The sequence below is a fragment of the Hyperolius riggenbachi genome, chromosome 6, assembly GCF_040937935.1.
Source record: "Hyperolius riggenbachi isolate aHypRig1 chromosome 6, aHypRig1.pri, whole genome shotgun sequence".
Taxonomy (NCBI): domain Eukaryota; kingdom Metazoa; phylum Chordata; class Amphibia; order Anura; family Hyperoliidae; genus Hyperolius; species Hyperolius riggenbachi.
The window spans coordinates 334,140,718-334,154,584 of NC_090651.1; the positions used below are offsets into that span (position 1 = coordinate 334,140,718).

The 13,867-nt window shown below is 45.7% G+C and overlaps 1 protein-coding gene across 1 annotated transcript in view; it reads left to right on the forward strand.

Moving 5' to 3' along the window:
• MEGF8 (multiple EGF like domains 8) overlaps positions 1–13,867 on the forward strand; it is a 101,895-nt gene that overhangs the window by 74,110 nt on the left and 13,918 nt on the right. Inside the window, exons 35-41 of the mRNA XM_068241508.1 lie at positions 2,049–2,259; positions 2,346–2,560; positions 3,816–4,023; positions 7,633–7,798; positions 9,732–9,924; positions 11,313–11,483; positions 13,576–13,706. Coding sequence (XP_068097609.1) covers positions 2,049–2,259; positions 2,346–2,560; positions 3,816–4,023; positions 7,633–7,798; positions 9,732–9,924; positions 11,313–11,483; positions 13,576–13,706 — 1,295 coding nt within the window. The remainder of the gene's footprint in view (positions 1–2,048; positions 2,260–2,345; positions 2,561–3,815; positions 4,024–7,632; positions 7,799–9,731; positions 9,925–11,312; positions 11,484–13,575; positions 13,707–13,867) is intronic.

Genomic DNA, 13,867 nt, shown 5'->3' on the forward strand with positions numbered 1-13,867 from the left:
ACTAGGCAAGGGAGGACCCTGCCAGAGGCTTACAATCTATTATGAGTAGAGGCAAGAAAGTGCAATAGTCGGCACTGCTGATAACTGTATTTAATTCCAAAGGGTGGTAACACATCAAAATACATGTGAAGCAAAAGTTGCACATACCATAGTGATGGAGGCTGTGAGTGGGTGCTGGGCACAGATTAGCCTTACGGCCGTTTCGCGCTGTAAATGCGCTTCTACGGAGGCTGTACCAGCGCATCACTATGGTATGTGCAACTTTTGCTTCACATGTATTTTGATGTGTTACCACCCTTTGGAATTAAATACAGTTATCAGCAGTGCCGACTATTGCACTTTCTTGCCTCTATTCTTACTACCTGTATCAACCAAGCCAGAGCACGCTGGCTGTGCCAAAGGATAGAAAGGCTGTGCATCCTGCCATCATCCCTCTGTCATACGCAGAGTGAGCTGTAGTGCCGACTCCCCTTCTTTCTTTTCTCCTTCTACCTCAATATTTACAATCTATTATACTCGTAGTTCTTCAGATAGATGACACCACCTCCTTAAAGAGATGCTGAAGCGAATAAAATTTACTATTTTTACCTTGTACTTCACTTCAGAAGTCTAAGTAGAGGTAAACTGCTGCATCCCCACAGCAAAACGAGGGGTTTAGACCCCCCCCCCCCAGACCCCCCAAATCCCGGGGGGCAAACATCCACGACCATCTTGGTTGTGGATTTTGCTGCCCTGGGAGGCAGATCTTTGAGCTGTAGCTCTGCCTCTCCTGACGTCAATCGCCGTGCGGTTCTCCGCCTCTCCCCGCCCCTCTCTATGAAGGTTGACTGAGAGGGGCGGGGAGAGGCGGAGATCCGTGGCGCTTGACATCAGTAGAGGCAGAGCTACAACAGAAAGCTCTGCCTCTTTCAGGAAGTGCAGCTCAGATTGCCCCCCGGAGATTTGGGGGGGTCCAAAGCCCTAGTTTTGCCGCGGGGATGCGGCGGTTTACCTCTACTGAGACTTCTGAAGCGAAATACAAGGTAAAAATAGCTAATATTATTTGCTTCAGAGTCTCTTTAATCACAGATCAAAATGGCAAGAATTCCGCATTCCATATAACAAACCTGATCTCCGAGAAAATCCAACAGTTCAAGACCATCAGGCTGGATGCACACATGGCAGAAACGCTAGCGATGTTAGTCTGTGGGACGCAGAAGAAGCTGCATTTCACTGCATTTGCACAGCATGCCTTTTCCCAAACGCTGGTAGTGTTGCATATTATGCAGGTTGGCTGCCAAAACGCACATAATGAAAGTCTATGGTAACGCAAATGCTTTGTGTCTTTTTAATGCGGTTTTTAATGCATTTTTAATTAAGTATTAAAGATCTCTGATGTTTCCGCTTCCTGTTGTCTTCCTAGTGATTTGCATCAATTGTAAAAAAAAAGCAAACAAAACGCATATGCGTTTTAAATTAGTGAACTGAAAATGCATTAAAATGCACGCAAAACGCATCTGCATAAAAAACACGAAACGCACCAAAAACGCAATAGAAAATCGCAAAAGCACCAGACAAAAATGCTACTTTTTCACACTATGTCATATGTGAACCCAACCTCAGGGTCTCTTCAAAGCGGACCTGAAATCAGAATTTCCTCTCTGCTCTAAAAGATAATCAACAGCAAAATAACCTTTAAAAAAAACATTTATTTCTTACAGCCGATAGAAATCCTGCAATACATCTGCAGTGTGTCTACTTCCTGTTTACATGGAAGCAGAAATAGAGTTAACATCCTGTGTTTAGCTACTCTGCTGAGGCATCCGTCTGACACAGCTGAGAAATCAAATTATAGTTGTGGTTAGTCAAAGATGAGGGGGAATTAAGCAGGCCTAACTCTCTAAATACATACAGGGTGCATGTCTCTCTGTTTTCCTTCTGTCCTGTGCAAGAGATCAGGTGCAGATACATTGGAGGTCTGCTCTAAGTTTAAATACAGTATGTGTAAAAGTTTATTTTAATAGTTATGTATATGAGATAATGAACAAGCCCTTTTTACTCCGGTCTAGGGTGCCCCGCGCTGCAAGTGGTGCACTAACTGCCCAGAGGGCGCTTGTATTGGTAGTGATGGGAGCTGCACCTCGGAGAATGACTGCCGTATAAACCAGCGGGAGATATTCCTGGCCAGTAACTGCTCTGAGATCTCCTGTGAGGCCTCTGATTGCCACAAGTGCATTGCCTCAGGGAAGTGCATGTGGACCCGTCAGTTCAAACGCACCGGTAAGATAGAAAACACAGGGAGATGATGATAGATGGAGATCTCTCTGCCTTCCACTCATACCTTCTTCCTTTTCTCTTGCTTGTAGGGGAGACCCGGCGGATCCTTAGTGTGCAGCCTACCTATGACTGGACGTGTTTCAGCCACTCCCTGCTCAATGTCTCTCCCATGCCTGTGGAATCCTCTCCGCCTCTTCCTTGTCCAACCCCCTGCTACAACCACAGCACGTGCCACGAGTGCCTCGGCTCCAAGGGGGCGGACGGTGGCTGGCAGCAGTGTGTGTGGAGTGTGGCTCTGAAACAGGTACTTCCACAGCGTAAAGCCCAAATGTAGCTATGTGTTTTATGTGCATTTACTAGGACATTATTTTAAATTAGTTATACATTAAAGGCTACCTAAAGCAAAATAAATCTGGCAAGATTAATTTACCTGAGGCCCTTGAAGTCCTCCTGGTCCCTCGCCGCCATTCCGTTGCTTTGTATACTTGCTGTCCCCTTCTTAGAGCTGCCCGCACGCCTCCTTGCTCGCGTTCTGTGCATGCATGCGCAGTAGCAATTGTTACTTGCTGCACAAGCGCAGAACAGAAGCACATTGGAGGCACACAGGGCGCGCTTGCAGTTTTAGGAGGGGCAGAGTGGCTGAATGGAGCGGCACAGAATGACTGCAAGGAACCAGAGCGATTACAGGGGGCAGGAATTCACTTTAGATTTCCTTTAAGAGAGGCATATAGAGACTCATATTTATTTCCTGTTAGAGAATGCCAGTTGCCTGGCAGTTTGGCTAAAATGGTGCAGTTTTGCACTTAAAGAGACACTGTAACGAGAATAACGTCCCCTGGGGGGTACTCACCTCGGGAGGGGGAAGCCTCCGGATCCTAATGAGGTTTCCCCCATCCTCCTATATCCCACGGGGGTCTTGCTGCAGCCGTTCAAAGCCGGCGCGACAAATCCGACAGCCTCTTCAATACTTACAGTTCCAGGCTCCAGCGGGGGCGCTGTTTCGGCTCTTCTGACGGAGATAGGCGGAAATAGCCGATCTCCGTCGGGTCCGCTCTACTGCACAGGCCCGATGGAGATCGGCTATTTCCGCCTATCTCCGTGGAAAGAGCAGATACTGCGCCTGCGCTGGAGCCACGGAGGTACATATTTACATCGCCGCCGCTCCGGGAGGATTTTCGCCGCCACCGTGGGACCGAGGAGGACGGGGGAAACCTCAATAGGATCCGGAGGCTCCCCCCACCCGAGGTGAGTACCCCCTAAGGGAGTTTTTTTCGTGACAGATTTTCTTTAAATTGGTCTCCTGATGCCGCCACAAATGGCATTGCCGCCTATGGCGGCGCCCAAATTAACCGCTGTGGCATGCGCCCATTTTACCTGCTCTGCTCTTCATAGCTGCTGCTTCTCTCTAAGCTTTAGTTATCCCACCACCACTCTTGTGCCCCGGATGGGTCTGTTGCCAGTCTTTATCCCCCTCCTGGAAACGCAGTGGAGAGTCTCACATTAAAACGTGGAGCTTTTCTGTCTTGTCTGTGTATGATGAGTGTTTTCTGTTCCTGCAGTGCATGAGCCCCACAATCCTGCCCATGCGCTGTGCTGCTGGAGCCTGCGGCAGAATCCTGAGCGGCACAGAAAGCTGCTCTCCATCCTGCTTCCGTCACACCCATTGTGCTGCCTGCATTCAACACCCCCGATGTGGCTGGTGTGCCCGCCGAGGAGGCAACGGGGAGGGGACCTGCATGGAGGGAGGGCTCAGTGGTCCCACTCAAGGTAAGATAGCTGGCAATGTGTGTCTGTGTGAACCAATCAAGCATGACCCCCTCCAGACTTAAAAGAACACTATCGATTAACATGGTTTTTTTAAAAACTGGGATGGGAATAGTCTGTGCAGTGTTCCTAACTATGTGTGTACAGGGATGGGCTTTCGAGTCCAGAAGGACTCAAATTCGGAATTTCAGATGAAGTATAATTACTTCAGCTGTGACGACAGGCAGCAGAGAGTTAACTTACCCAGAAGTCTTCGGAGACATCTGCGTTCCATTACACGTCATTGGCGTAATGACTCACTATCGTGCTACCTCTTAGTGAGTCATGGAACGCGGCTTTAATTATGCCTATGATGTGTAATGGAATGCAGATGTCCCCGAAGACTTCTGGGTAAGTTAACTCCCTGCTGCCTGTAGTCACAGCTGGAGTAATTATACTTCATTTGAATTCCGAATTCAAGTCCTTCTGGACTCGAAAGCCCATCCCTGCGTGTATATACATTTCACTGCTTATCTCATTGTTTACTGTTATCAAATTCCTTTCACAATTCACTGATAGAGGGGGACTGACCAGTGAATCATGAGGAGGGGGAATCCCTATCCCTACATCTGTTAACCCTGTGTGCACTTTATACCTTTAGCAGCTGACAGGTCTCACTAGCTTAACTGCAGCTGATTGTCTCTTGAAATGAGCTTTTTGCACAGAGAGCAGAGGAAATGTACCTTGTTATATGCAGCATATACATTTGTAATTGTGTGTGAAACCTGATACCTAGGCTTTTCATACTACAGCTTTATTTGCTTTCAAGTCTTCTGAGATATGCAGAGACCAGCACTAGCTGTGTCACATTTCTCAGGAAGCACAGACTTCCCTTTGCTAATGATTTGTTCCAATGCAGTTAAAATCTACACACACCAATTACTGCTTTTGCCTCTGAAATGTAAAATTAAAAGTAGGAAAATGCTTACACAGCTACTTAGACATTATTTGTGTATTGTCATTTTATAACACTTGGTTGTAGATAGTGTTTCTTTAATGAAAAACATAATAATTGTAGAAACAACAAGGGTACACCCCAAGGGGTATTCAACAACCCCCACATCAACCAGTAATTTATACGGGAAAGTACTCAAGAAGGAAGAAAAACTAAAGTCCATCCTTTTCTTGTAATATGAAGGATTGTGTTATTTATGTCCTAAAAAACAACAGAAAAGCATTAATATGCAGGTAAAAAGGATATATTCCAATACATTCAGACAATAAGTGCAATGACACCAGTCCTTTTCAGGCTTCCACCAGCCCTGATCAAGCACAGTAAACACAAGCTGGACTTGTGGCCTCTTATGCAGTCTGTGTTCCCTCTGGGATTGTCTCGGCTTTCTTTCTTTTGCTTTTTGGATGGCTGTCCCCATCTCGAACAAGTATTATTGATGGCTCCGCTTACAATTGTGCTTAATAAAGGGCTGCTGGGAGCACGAAACTGACTGGTGAGGTCACACTAATTGTACAAATATATTGGAACGTATCTTTTTGGGACATATTGGAACGTATTTTTTCCTTGCACACTAAAGCTTTCTGAGGAATTTTTTGGACGTTATCTAATAAGATGATACTTCTTCTTGCAAGTAGAGGATGGACTTTATTTTTTTTCGGGCTCTTTGAGTACTCCCCTATAAAGATGATTTATATAATAAAAAACTATAAAGCATTTATGGGATGGGTTGGCGGAGCGTCACACGGTCTGAGATTCCACACTCAAAACATCTGCTTCCTGTAGCCACCCAGTGCACAAGATGACATACAGGTGGCCACCACCACCACATAGAAATAAGGTGCTATCAGAAGCACAGCAAAGTCACATTGTGGGTCCTTGCAGGCAGGACTATATTGCATCACTCCGCATGTAACAGTGCACGTAAAGTGCTTATTGCAGTTCAGTGTTAAGACTTACCCACTCTCCAAACCGATTGGTTTCAGCCTTGTGTCATCATGAGGGTTAAAGACGTCACAAGGCTGAAACTGGTCAGGTTGGTGAGTGGGTCCTGTCTGCAAGGAGCCACAATCTGAGTTTGAATCAGTGTTTTTATGTGTATGCTTAAAAATACTTTAAATGTGGAATACAGTATCCGATACCACCTTATTTCCATGTGGCCACCTGTAAGTCTTGCTGTGCACAGGGTGGCTGCAGGAAGCAGATGTTCTGAGTATAGAATCTCAGATCGAGGTTATTGCTACAGCGCTGAGGTCTTGTTGGATTTTTATAGGCACCTTTGTAGAATAGGAGCCTCTGGCAGCATTTAACTTAACCACTTAAGAGTTCAGGACGTGAATTTTATGTCCTAACTGTCCTCCCTGTACCGCAAGAAAAATATTAACTCCTACCTAATTAATTGACCCCTTGTGTCCCCTATACTAAGCCCTAAGATTAGTTGACGTCAGTAATGGCTGCTGCCCGTAGTGATCGGGTGCGATCGCTAGGGCAACAACTCCGGGACCCAACACTGTGCATATACATCAATGTTCTGTTGCCTAGCGATGTATCTGTACAGTACTGGGGTCCCCAAACTGTGCACCATAGCGTTCGAATCGAATCGCTGCAAACGCGCAAGCTGGCGATAATGGTACGCCACATTCCCAACTAGTGATGATATATGGCATGTAGGGTATTATTTTAACTGGAAAAAGACACGTAACATATTTTGAGATGTTTTATAACTGTGGCACTTGTCATGTGAAATTTGTGAAGGGTGAAATATGAAAAATGTGTATTTTCTGCACCTGCGCTAATTTTTCCCTATAAAATACCTAAAAAATTAAATAATTCTTGTAAACTAATATTACCCAAAGTAAGCCTAGATTGTCCTGAATAAAACTACATGTGTATCACTTTGATGGTGTAAGTAATAAAAATGTTATTGCTATATCAGTAACAGCTGAAATGCCAAAATTGTTAGGAATCTTAAAAGATACGTCCAGGGGAAAAAAACAAAAATCCACTTACCTGGGGCTTCCTCCAGCCACTGGCAGCTGTCCTGTGCCCTCGCCGCAGCTCCGGTGCCTCCCAGTCTTCTCCACTGCAGAAGCCGACCTCGCCAGGTCGGCTTCCTCTGCGCTCTACACCACTGACGTTATCTGCACTGCGCAGACGCAGAACTACAGTCCTGATGACGTCGGCAGTGGAGCACAGAAGAAGCCGACCCGGAAGCCGACCTGGCGAGGTAGGCTCATGCAGCGGAGAAGACCGGGAGCCACCGGAGCTACAGGGAGGGCACAGGACTGCTGCCATGGGCTGGAGGAAGTCCCAGGTAAGTGGATTTTTGTTTGTTTTTCCTGGATGTACCCTTTAAGGGGGAAAAGCCTTGGAATGCGAAGTGGTTAAGGATCCACCTGTGTGTTTGAGAACGCCTGTATTTCCTAACTTTGTTGTTTTACCTCTGTGTAATAAATTATGAATGCCATGGGCTTGACGTAGGCTAAAGCTTGTCTTTCTGTCTGGACCACAATGAAGAGAAGAGCAGCGGGATCATTAGGGGTCACCATTGCTTGTAAATGATCACACATGGGAGATGGGAAGGCTGTCAGATAAGGTCTTCATGTGAGATCTGGTTACAGGCTTGGAGGAGCAGTGCACCTCGGAGGAGTCAAACTGGGCGTTCATGTCCTGCCCACCAGAGAACGAGTGTCTGAACAATCATCACGACTGCAATGAGACGCAGAACTGCAGCGATCTTCTGCATGGATTCAAGTGCACATGCAAGAAAGGCTACACTCTGCACAAGTAAGTGTGTAAGGTGACACTGGCACTATCAGAGGCAATGGGGTCCAAGCTATGGCCTGAACACCAGGCTTCATGAGGTGACTGCACATACAGTAACCATCTGCAAAGGTGTCAGATTTACTTTACCTTTTTACATATAAGCCCTGCTTTGCCTCAGCAGAATGGTAATTGGGGGGGGGCTTTAGCTTGCAAAGTAGTTCATTGAGTGTTTATACTTAACACAAATAATTTTGGGATTTCTTATAAAAATGTGATGTTGGCAATAGTGCAAGGCATGATCATTTTTACTTTGGGTCCGCTTCAAGTTTCCACCTTGCTGCTATTATTGTGTGTTATAAAATAAATACAGTGAATCCTCCCGCATGGCGTTTGAGACTGCGCAGTGCTTCCACAGCAGTCATGTAGGTGCTGGAATCTTACCAACTTACTGCTTGTAAGGCAAGAGAAATTAATGTTTTAACAAGAACCTCTCACTATTGAGCATATGATAAAACGTTCATCCCAATTCTCAATGTGCTGTAATAATGAAATTTTAGCTATCACTGAGTTGTTTGTCCTTTTTTAACCACCCCCTTACCAGTAGTCTCTGGCCCCTTAAAGTGTAACTGTTGGGCATAAAATAAAAAATCAGTTCTTTATTTTTATTTGGTAAACAAGTAGCTAACCAGGCAATCCAAAAGTTAAAATCACTTATTTTTCTTGTTGATAAATGATCATTGCCCAGCTTACCTGACTCTTATTTGGTACACAAAAAGGAAATTGCAGGGCATGCTGGGTTGTCCTTTTTTGCTTCTGTACTTCCCCTTAGACTTAACTAATGCTTCCTGATTGGCTGAATCCTCTTTCCCTCCTGTTTTCCCATCCCCACCTTTGTTCCTCTCTGATTGGCCAATATTTCTCATGCTGAGACAATGCACTTTTTATAGTGATGGGCGGGCAAATCGGGCAGGGGAGAGTAAGGGCAGGAAATGACATCAGGATTGGCTTCAAAATAGACACACTTAAAATGGGAAATGCTAAAAAGGATTTTCTCTTTTTTTACTGTAGAAAAAAATCATTAAAATAAAAACGCGGACAGTGTTTATCTACTTATATATGTGTTGTTTTTTTTCTGAGATAGTATGGCTGACAGCTCCTCTCTAAGGACCAGATACTTTTTGGTAAGAAAACGGGGCTTACCGATGTCACATCCCACCACCTCTCTCACCACTCTCCCATCACTGCAGCCCACTCGCTGTGCTGTCGATATGACAGCAGAGCTCGGTGAACCAGTCAGGGGTCGATTTCATTGGCTCGTGATCACTGTGAGCCTATCACAACCTATCACAGTGATCACAGGGTCCGGAGCCAATGAAATCCGCTCCTGACCAGCTTATGGAGCTCTGCTGTCATAGCGACAGCAGAACGAGTTGGCTGCGGTGACGTGACGGGAGATCGGTGGTAGCAGTGGGAACGTGCGGTGCGGCAATTGAAATCCACACCCTGACAAGTATATCAGGACTCAAACATGGCATAGATTTCAATTAGCAAGGTCCGGAAGCGGTTAATATAATTAGCTACATTTTGTCATTGTAGTGTCAGGAACTGTGGAGTGTGCCTTATAAACTTGCCTGGGTTTATTGCCGATAATAAAACTGTAAAGGAAAAGTTCTGTTGGGATTTCCACAAGAAAAATATCTAACGTTTTGTTAAATTTCAGTTTTAGAAGTCAGAATAAAACAGTCTGTATCACTAACTCTGAAGCCAGGCAAGTCGTAGACTAACTCTGTGGTAAGACGTCCACATTCGGTTACAGAGCAGAGCATCAGGTTGTTACAAAAGCCTATTTCTGAATAGTTCTCTTTAAAACGCTTATAAACCAGGCAAATGAGATGTTCTGTTGCGTAAGTGTGGTGAATTGTCTCACTCCCTCTCTGTTTTGTTTCCCCCGCAGTGTCACGGGTCTCTGTCACCCTGTCTGTGAGCACGGCTGTGTGAACGGGACCTGCGTGGAGCCCAACCGCTGTCGATGTGACTTTGGCTACGTGGGGGAGAACTGCTCGGTGGCGTGCCGCTGTAATAAGCACAGTGACTGCGCAGGACTCGGTGCCGAGGACGTGTGCCTGCAATGCCACAATAACACCATGGTCAGTGGCTTCCTGCATCTTCCCCCCCTATGTCCTTATATATAGTGAACATTTCATATGTGGGGCTGATTTATGAGAGCAGCAAGTAAAAAGTAATGCAGCTGACATTGGTGATTGCAGACTCTGGGGCACCATCTGATTGGTGGCTTGTAGGATTTCTTTCGCTTTGCTTAATTTCAGTTTTTATAAAGGGGCTTCACCATGGGAGGAAATAGTTGCAAATCCTGAGTTAGTCGTTCTGTGACCTGGGCTGGGTTAGGAGAACATAGACTGTATGGACGGCTAGGGCAACTTCTCAGTATAAGTTAGCCCCATGTTCAGCCTTATTGAATTAGTAGGAAGATGTAACCAGGTACTCGTTGAGCACTGGGCTTGTAGTTTATGCAGGACCGCTAAATTCCTGGCCCAGTCAGCACTTCACTTACTACAGCTTATCTATAGAACAGGTTTAATTTGAGAGTATTAGATTTGTTACGGCCAAAGTTGGTGTCTTCGGGATCTGGCCAGGCTAGTACGCATGGCCAGCTGATATGGTCAATGCAAGAAGCATTTACTCCTTTCGGACTTTGGCTGTCCAGAACTCGACCTGACAAGATCTGGCTGGCCAAGTCCCGAAGAAAAGGCTTTCATGGAGCGCGGTGTGGCAGCACACAGCATAAGTTTAAGCAGTGGCATCTGCATTCCTCCCCCTGCCCCCTATGTCCTATCACCTCTGTTTTCTGAGGTGCAATATACAGGGCATCTGATCCGATGCATTCCACGTCACTCCCACGCTTCCTCCTTCAACCTGGAAAGAGGAAGCATGGGAATGTCGCTGAGCCCGACGTGGGATGCATCGGATCAGTTGGCCGCATGTGTAGGTTAACCTTCCCACTCCCGCGGTCACAGCTGTCTCATTTACATTTTGATTCCGAGTTGCTACGAGTATGTAGCTACTCAGTAAAAGAAACACGTTGTCAGTATTCCTTATACAACCTTCAGTAGACAAGCACTGCTGGCCAATGAACTCATTGGATTTTGTTTTTTTTTGGTAGCACAAAATTTCCCCATTATCCCCGATCCTGGTGTGTGTGTGTGTGTGTGTGTGTATATATGTATATATATATGTGTATATATATGTGTATATATATATATATATATATATATATATATATATATATATATATATATATATATATATATATATATATATATATATATATATATATATATATATATATATAATATATATATAATATATATATATATAGAGAGAGAGAGACCCATAGCAGGATATGGCTCATTAGCTGGCGTGTGGGGAGGGGGGTAGCCACTGATGTCTGGTGTAGCAGTACATGATGCTTGATGCTGCTTGTTGTCTTGATGTGCTCTTCTGTCTCATCCTCCAGGGAGTGCACTGTGAAAAGTGTAAGCCCCTCTTTGTGGGATCGGCTATAAATGGCGGCACATGTCGGCCCTGCCTGGATTTTTGCCGTGGAAACAGTGAAGTGTGCATAACCATAGAGGAACATGAGAGAGCCCTGAAAGAGCCTGAGAAGTATTCATTGGATCCAGATAAGGTTTGTATAGACATTCAAGCACTCTTCTCAGAGGTACTGCTAGCTAGGTGTCCATGGTAACTGCTAGCGAGTGCATGCTGAATTCGAGCACGTCGATCAGAGCACAGGAGATTTTGGTGCAGCCGGCGCCACCATAGACCGTAATAGGAATTACGGTTATAGCAGCAGCCAGTGAGTAACTTCGGCTCAATCAGAAGACGGAGCTGAAGTTACTTTTAAACCACTGTAATACGGCCGCCAGCAATAGAATTACATCATTCCCTACCATCCACGTGGACCTGGAGGGGGAATAGTAATTAACGCCGCCGGGAATTGTGCGGGAGCAGGGTATGCCGTATATCGGCTGCGCCCAAGTTTCCCGGCTGCGATTTCTCTCGTATGCCACTGAATACACATCTCATTATAGTCAAACTGATTTCCCTTCCTCCGAGACCATCTTGTAAATACTTGTCTTAGTATAGCCTGTTTTACTAGTTTAAAAAAAATTATAGTTGTTTGTAACTGTCAAAGGGCCTTGACACACTTGTATTGCAATCTTCAATAGACACAGCGGAGGGAACACTCAGTTTTTATACCAACATTTTGGCATACATAATTACATACTGAACACTAACATTAGATGGGAGGGAGGTCCTGATGAGCCTTGTAAGGCAAAACAGCTGTCCATCTCTTTTCATGCTGAAATAGATTGAAAATCTGTATACAGTGTGTGGGCAGCAAATAGATCCCTCCCTGATAAGACTCAATCAGAGAGGGATCTGTCTGGATGGTGTAAAGTGGCTGGGAGGTGTAATGGTTAAGGGCTCTGCCTCTGACACAGGAGACCAGGGTTCGAATCTCGACTCTGCCTGTTCAGTAAGCCAGCACCTATTCAGTAGGAGACCTTAGGCAAGTCTCCCTAGCACTGCTACTGCCTATAGAGCGCGTCCTAGTGGCTGCAGCTCTGGCGCTTTTGAGTCCGCCAGGAGAAAAGCGCGATATAAATGTTATTTGTTTTGTCTTTTCTTGTCTGATGGTCGATCTGGTGGCAATCTATAGGTGTATAGCCACCTTAAATTGGACCTGAACTATTGCACAGGACACAAGGCAAACACAGAAAAATCCACCCTGTGTGTATTTATAGAAAAGTGCCTGTCTAATTCCCCCTCATCTTCAAGCAATCACAAGTGTGATTTGGTCTCTCATCTGTGTCAGCACAGGAATGTGAAAGACTTAGCTATTACCGTCTTTCCCCTAAAATAAGACCTTCCCCGAAAATAAGGCCCCCCTTATTTCAAACATGCTTGAAATAGGGAGGCGCTGTGTGTATGGGGAGGTGTGTGGGCTCTTACCGCACCTCCCTTGTGGCTGCATCCTCCTCCATTCCAAGTAATTTCTCCGGTGGCGGCGGCGACTTGGTATTCACGCTATGAGGGCACCCTTTGACCCTCACGCTGCACGCAGTACGCTTTGCCGGCTTGGCGCTGACGCTCCCCTCATGTAATAATCAATGTGCGCCTGGGACGCATCAGCCAGGCGCACGATTATGATAGGAAGGGAGCGCCAGCGCAAAGCCGGCAAAGCGTACTGCGTGCAGCGTGAGGGTCAAAGGGCGCCCTCACAGCTTGAATACCATGTCGCCACCACCGGAGAAATTGCTTGGAACGGAGGAGGACGCAGCCACAAGGGAGGTGCGGTAAGAGCCCACATACCTCCCCATACACAAAGCGGCTAACCCCCCCCCCCCCCCCCTCCCGAAAAAATAAGCCCTAGCACATATTTCCTCCCCAAAAAGAATATAAGACAGTGTCTTATATTTGGGGAAAGATGGTATGTAAACACAGGAGGTTAACCCTTTCTCTGCTCCCATGAAACAGGAAGTAGACACAATGCAGATTTATTGCAGGAGTTCTGTAAGCTGTAACAAAGAAATGTTTTTTTCTTTAAAGGTTATTATGATTTTGCTTCTCTTTTAGAGCAGACAGTTCAGGTCATCTTTAAGGGAGAAGAACTGACTACACATTTATTTTGCTTCTCACCTTCCTGGTTCTCATCAACGTACTCTTTGTTTAATACCTCTTTTCAATGTAAGCCGTGTGATTTGTGCTTTCAGATCCCCACCTGGGTGAGTCAGGGGCCCACCGAGGACACGGCTATCTGTGTGCACTGCCAGAACAACAGCCTTGGAGACAAGTGTGAGGGCTGCCTGCCGGGCTACTTCCTGCTGGACAAACGCTGCACCAAGTGAGTCTTTGTTGCCAAATGTCCACTGAATGGGTCATTTATGCAGAGGGGGAGTGCTGCTCCATTTACTTTGGGGACACAACGCTCTAAAGCTTAATTGCCTGCTTCTGTGATGTGCATACCTCCCAACTTTTTCATATAAGAAAAAGGGACACTTAAAG